The sequence below is a fragment of the Gopherus evgoodei genome, chromosome 3, assembly GCF_007399415.2.
Source record: "Gopherus evgoodei ecotype Sinaloan lineage chromosome 3, rGopEvg1_v1.p, whole genome shotgun sequence".
In the NCBI taxonomy this organism is placed as follows: domain Eukaryota; kingdom Metazoa; phylum Chordata; order Testudines; family Testudinidae; genus Gopherus; species Gopherus evgoodei.
In genome coordinates this window covers 196,459,241-196,465,949 of record NC_044324.1, presented here as the reverse complement: position 1 = coordinate 196,465,949, position 6,709 = coordinate 196,459,241, and the positions used below count along the sequence as shown (strand labels likewise).

At 49.3% G+C, this 6,709-nt stretch overlaps 1 protein-coding gene across 2 annotated transcripts in view; it reads left to right on the top strand.

Moving 5' to 3' along the window:
• The first annotated feature begins 5,800 nt into the window (after window positions 1-5,800).
• Window positions 5,801-6,709, top strand: part of GTF2A1L (general transcription factor IIA subunit 1 like) — a 35,842-nt gene continuing 34,933 nt past the window's right edge. For both annotated transcript variants that reach the window (XM_030557745.1, XM_030557744.1), the window contains exon 1: window positions 5,801-5,893. In XM_030557745.1, the coding sequence (XP_030413605.1) occupies window positions 5,873-5,893 (21 nt within the window). In that variant the 5' untranslated portion in view covers window positions 5,801-5,872. The remainder of the gene's footprint in view (window positions 5,894-6,709) is intronic.

Sequence of the window (6,709 nt, the reverse complement as noted above, 5' to 3'; positions counted from 1 at the left end):
GAGCTTTCGTGGGTGAATACCCACTTCATCAGATGCATCATGCTCCAAAAGTCTGTTAGTCTATAAGGTGCCACAGGATTCTTTGCTGCTTTTACAGATCCAGACTAACACAGCTACCCCTCTGATAAGGAACAGCAAATGTAACTTTTCTTGTCTGTATAGTAAACACTGGCATTTTTATCTGTTTGAATAATCAAAGTAGTTCTTTCTGTGCCTTCTTGGTTGCAAAGATTTGAACTGCTTCCTGAAGGTCCACAGTCTGGGCCAGCTCATGCTCTGTTGAGCTGGTTCAAGGCCGACCAGACTCTCCTGTGTCATTGTGGAGCGTAGATGTGTTTTTATTAACTTCAGCTTGGAGAAGCTGCGTTCTCCACTGGCAACTGTTACAGGAAGTGTTAGAAGTATGTGCAGAGCAACAAAAGCATTTGAAAAGAGGGTGGTCATCTTATTTATGCACATGTAGGTCCCAGATGACTGGAAAAAGGTAAATATAGTGCCCATTTTTAAAAAAGGGAAGAAGGAGAACTTGGGGAACTACAGACCGGTCAGCCTCACCTCAGCCCCTGGAAAAATCCTGGAGCAGGTCCTCAAGGAAACTGTCAGGGACTCTAACCCCGACGGCAAAGTTCGTTGTCTGACCGCAAGAGAGACAGGCAACACCAGCAAGGTTCGATCAAAAGCTCTTTATTGACAAGTGCACGCATCAATAGAGAGCAGCTCGTCTCCAGAGAGAACCAGCCCCCTCTTTACATCTTAGTATAAGCCGATATAGACAGTTCCATCGCGTCATAAATTATTTACTGGAGCAACCCACCCCCTTCTTCTAACAACTAGAAACTAGACACCTTTAATATACATGCATGCCTAAAGTTAGAAATGTAGGGGAGTTAAAAACAAACAAAGAACAAAACCAGGGAGTGAAAACAAGGAGGCTGGGAAACTAGGGCTCTTATCAGTTCTTCGAAGGAGCTGCCCGAACACAGCACATCTGGTACTATGCCAGGAATGCAGCTTCTCTTTTATCTCACTTTTTCCCAGAACTTGTGAGACATGCTGCTGCTTCTCAGTGTTTTCCACTCAGGGATTACCCACAAACCTCTGTTAGCCTGACTTTGGTCAGGTTGGCATAACTGGTTTTGTCTGCTATATCTTTATTCAGGCCTAACAAAGGAAACCATTTTGAATCACTTGCAGGAGAGGAAGGTGATCAGGAACAGTCAACATGGATTCACCAAGGGCAAGTCATGCCTGACCAACCTGATTGCCTTCTATGATGAGATAACTGGCTCTGTGGATATGGGGAAAGCAGTGACTTTAGCAAAGCTTTTGATACACTCTCCCATAGTATTCTTGCCAGCAAGTTAAAAAAGTATGGATTGCATGAATGGACTATAAGATGGATAGAAAGCTGGCTAGATTGTTAGGCTCAATGGGTAGTGATCAATGGCTTGATGTCTAGTTGGCAGCCGATATCAAGGAGTGCTCCAGGGGTTGGTACTGGGGCTGGTTTTGTTCAACATCTTTATTAATGATCTGGATGATGGTTCGTGGATGACACCAAGTTGGGCAGAGAGGTAGATATGCTGGAGAGTAGGATAGGGTCCAGAGTGACCTAGACAAATTGGAGGATTAGGCCAAAAGAAATTTGATGAGGTTCAACAAGGACAATTGCAGAGTCCTGCACTTAGGATGGAAGAATCCCATGCACTGCTACAGACTGGGGAGCGAGTGTCTAAGCAGCAGTTCTGCAGAAAAGGACCTGGAGATTACAGTGGATGAGAAACTGGATATGAGTCAGCAGTGTGCCCTTGTTACCAAAAAGACTAACGGCATATTGGGCTGTATTAGTAGGAGTATTGCCAGCAGATAGAGGGGAATAATCACTTCTCCTGTTTCGGCACTGGTGAGGCCACATCTGGAGTATTGCATCCAGTTTTGGACCCCTCTGCTACAGAAAGGATGTGGACAAATTGGAGAGAGTCCAGCAGAGGGCAACGAAAATGATCAGGGGGCTAGGGCACATGACTTACAAGGAGAGGCTGAGGGAACTGGGATTGTTTAGTCTGCACATGAGAAGCGTGAGGGGGGATTTGATAGTAGCCTTCAACTACCTGACAGGAGGGTTCCAAAGAAGATGGAGCTCAGCTGTTCTCAGTGGTGGGAGATGACAGAACAAGGAGCAATGGTCTCAAGTTGCAGTGGGGGAAGTCAAGTTTGGATATTAGGAAACACTATTTCACTAGGAGGGTGGGGAAGCACTGGAATGAGTTACCTAGGGAGGTGGTAGACTCTCCATCCTTAGAGGTTTTTAAGGCCTGGCTTGACAAAGCCTTGGCTGGGACGATTTAGTTGGTGTTAGTCCTGCTTTGAGCAAGGGGGGGTGGACTAGATGACCTCCTGAGTTCTTTTCCAACCCAAATCTTCTATGATTCTATGGTGTGCTAGCAAGGTGTGATTACAGTGTATCTCGGTGTGCCAATGTCTCAGTGCAATGCTATCGCACAGGGGTGTGCTGTTGTGACAGCAGGATTGTTTTGCAGTGCATCACAGCACAATGGTGACTACAAGACATAATAGTTGGTCTCGTAGCAATTTACCTTTGGCAAGCCCTGAATAGAGGCTTCTTCAACCCTGCCTAGGGTGCTGGAGCCATGTGGTGCCTAGCCCTGCTGGCAGAGTGTCCTGTTACCAGTCGCCACACAGGGTGACCCAGGGCCGGGGCAAGGATATTTTGCGCCCTAGACGAAACTTCCATCTTGTGCCCCCCCCCAAAAAAAATCACATACATTATACACAATACATGGTCACAGAGTAACATGTTATAATTTAGAATTTATGTTTCCGCGCTTTAAGTTTAGCAAATTTAGAAACAAGTTCCTCCAAGTCAATGCTGTGAGCAATGTCATGTTCTATTGACAAGGTAGATAGCCCAACAAGTCTTTGTTGCAACATTGATGTTCGCATATATGTTTTTATCAACTTGAGCTTCGAGAAGCTTCGCTCACCACTGGCCACAGAAACTGGGAGAGTCAAGAGGATGCGAAGAGCAATAACTGTGTTAGGGACACTATCTGTCAGCTTATTTTCCCATATGAAGTTCAATACATCTTGCAGTGATGAACTCCTTTGGACTCGTCTTGCAATAGCTTTCAATTCACTGCACAAGTCAAAGGCATCAATATCTTTGGATTCACCATGTTGCAAAGCTTTCTCCAGATTCAAGCAATGTTCCATAATTTGCTTTGGTGTTTTATTTTGCAAACTGTAAACAACATATATGAAGCCAAATACTGAACTAATTTGCTGCATCAATGTGAATCTTTCTTCAACCGAATGTATTGCTGTGTCAATGACTGCAAAGTAAAAGTTCACTTTGAATTTTTCTTTCGGATCATAAATAGGTTCGTCATCTGCTTCGTATGTGAACTGCTTCCTCTTCTTTCTAATACTGATTGGATCTGGTTCAAAAAGTGCCGGTATATCCAACTCCTCCGCAAGTTCACCTGCATCTACCAATGTTTTCTCAAAGGCTGTGTCACTTCTGCGGCCCACAAGAAACTTCTTGGTTTCTCCAAGTTGATTAATGGCATCACATATATCAAATTATTTTGCCTGAAGTTGTTTGCTAGTTATGTTGATCTCAAACAATACGTCATACCACAAAACAAGAGAAACAAGAAACTTGAAACTAGAAATGGCTTTTGTAAGAGCCTTTGCATCAACTCGTGACGTATTGCCAGATGATCCTGTCAGAGTATTGTCTTCATAGATGTCTATCAGAGCATCACAGATGTCACCAATGAAAGCAGGATGGAAAAGCTCCCCCCCAAGAAGACCTAAGACATGATGGCTGGATACATAAACAGACACCTGTCCCTCACAGGCACTACCTCATAACATGCCAATCTTGCTCAGGACAGAACATCATAGAGGAATACTATGCATTCAGTGGTCTCTACACTGGCCAAGCAACAGCATGACAACTAACCTAACCAGTCCATCCAACTTTTTTGACTGCTTCTTGGGCACTGGTGAGGGGTAGCGGTGCCAGACTGAGCCCGGTGATGGGTGCACTACAAATCTACAAACTGAGGCAAGGTGCTGGGCCTAGAGTCCTGCTGAGACTGCTGTCCTGCACCAAGTGGAGCACAGCCTCCATGAGGAGAGAACTCAAACAAATATCACGCTCCTTCTGCATGATTCCCCCAAGCACTTCTTCAGGCAGCTGCTATGGGGGTCACTCACAGGCTTAGGCCTGCCTGTTGCAGGCAAAACACAGCAGCAGGGCTTAAAACTCAGACAGGGCCGCCCAGAGGACTCAAGAGGCCTTGGGCAAAGAAAATCAGGGGCCCCTTCCATAAAACATTTGCAATACTATAGTAACATGTATTAGGAAATGTAAAAAATAACTAGTGAAATACATTCAAAAATTAATTTGTAATAATTTGAAAATAAACTAAATACATTATTTAAAAACATTAAAAGCTGTAATGGTATATATACATTTGCAATTACATAATGGGCAGTTGCTGGGTGATTGTGATAGTTGGTACTAATAGGCTGTCGTTGCCTGGGGGTGGTGCGGTTGTTGCCCACGGCTGGGTGGGGAGCTGGGCTCTGGGTTCAGGGGTGCTCAGCTAACAGGGGCTGGGCTCAGAGATGTGGGGCGATAGGGTCAGGGGGATGTCCAGCTCAGAGGGGCTGGGCTCAGAGCTGGGGGTCAGGGCTGTTGGGGGGATGGGGTCAGGGGGTTTCCAGCTCAGAGGGACTGGGCTCGGAGCTGGGGGTCAGGGCTGTGGGGGGGATGGGGTCGAGGGGGTTTCCAGCTCAGAAGGACTAGGCTCGGAGCTGGGGGTCAGGGCTGTGGGGGGGATGGGGTCAGAGGGGTGCCTGGGGGCACTGGGGCAGCTCAGCTCTGCAGGCTGCTGTTCTCTCCAGCCGTCCAGGTACAAGGGGAGCGGGAGCAGGAGCAGGAGCAGGAGCCAGCCAAGGACCAAGGGGGCAGGAGCACAGGCACCTGAGGCCAACCTGTGGGGAGGCACTTGCTTCCCTTGCCCAATGCATGAGCGTTGGGGTCCTCTTTCTTCCTCCGCTCCACCAGACCACTGCTGAGGATCTTTTCGTCTCCGTGCCCCTTGCTGGGGCTGACGTGGAGGCTGAGCCAGGGGGCAGCCGCGGCTTTCCTCCAGAAGCGAAGCCCTGGTGTTGCGCCGCTGTCGCAGGGCCCCTGCCACGTGCCCTAAGCTGAGCTGCGCAGCTCTGCCCAGCCGCCGGCGGCAACTAGAAAAATTGCAGAGGCTGGAGCCCCTGCTCTGGGAGGGAGAGGGATTCTGTGCCTCTGCCTGCAGCTCAGGGATTCCCCTGGGTCAGCGCAGCCGTCGTCAGCCCGAACTTCTGGGCTGCCAGGCAGCGCCCTGACCCGGGGGACGTCGTGGGCTGCCGGGCTGCCGCGGCAGCGCCCTGACCCTGGGGGCGCCCCGGGCTGCCGGCCCGGGCAGCTCAGACTACCTCTCCAGCAGCAGCTGCAACCATTTAAAAATTTGGGGGGGGGCGCTGCTTTTTGGCGCCCTCAAATCTTGGCTCCCTAGGCAACTGCCTAGTTCGCCTAAATGGTTGCACTGGCCCTGGGGCGACCCGGAGAGCTGTGCTCCAGGGCCATGGCCGCTGCTGGACAGCACAGCGCTCTTCACCGCCTGGCCCGAGTCCTGGCTCGGTAGAGCGGCAGCATAGCCAGGCCGGGCCACCTCCGGGTCCGTTGCCATGGGAACAGCAGGGGGCGGCAGCGAGCAGCTGCGCAGGACGTTACACGCTGAGCCGTGCTGGCCCAGCCCTTTTCTGGCGGGGCGGGGAGGCGCCTCTTGCCGGCGCAGCCATGGCTCACGCAAACCCCGTGGTAAGGGCAGGGACCAGGGCGGTCTCCCGCTAGGGACGGGAGGGAAACGGGGAGAGAGGAGAAAGAGGAGTCGGCTGCCCAGGCCGGCTCGCCGTGTAATGTATGAGGGTTTTACAGGAACGTCCGGGCTGCTCTGTGACAGGCCGTCGCCCCAGGCTGTTATGCTCAGCGAGAGGGTCCCACCTGGTGCCCAGACGACAGTGGGAAACGTTCACTGTTTGGTTTGTGCAGCCCAGGCTATGCTGAGACGCTGCAAGCTCCTGCCCTACAGCAGCTAGACGGAAAAGGAACGATGCAGCTGGCGGAGACAGGAATCCTCGAGCTCTAGTGTAGACCACGCGTTTGCGACCTGAATTACCAAGATAGGGGCGTCAGATACTATTTCTCCTCTCGTGTGATAGTATTAAAGACCTTCCGTTATTAACAAAACACCGACGTGTTTTCTTCAATCAAGCAAAAGTCTATCAGACTCGGTTTTGATTTAGTGATTGCCTCAATTTGTTCTTGTTGCCTAAATAGAAATGGACGTTTAAAATAAAATCTGGAGACTAGAGTTTAGTTTGAAAGCCCTGGAAGCCTTCGCTATTAAAAAAATGTTCTGTGTGTGACTGAGTAAAAGCATTAATCGTGTGATGTTGACAGTTATTATATAGTTTCCGAGTAAATCTGACCTAGTTTGGATAAATATCTCTTATTTTCCTGAAATTAGTTAGCTGGTGCTAGGGAGAAATCTGAATCCTTCACTCAAACTTAATTTTCTTATGTCCTGTTTTTGAGCTTCCTTTGTGAGCTTCCCAGAGGAACACCCTTCTTGAG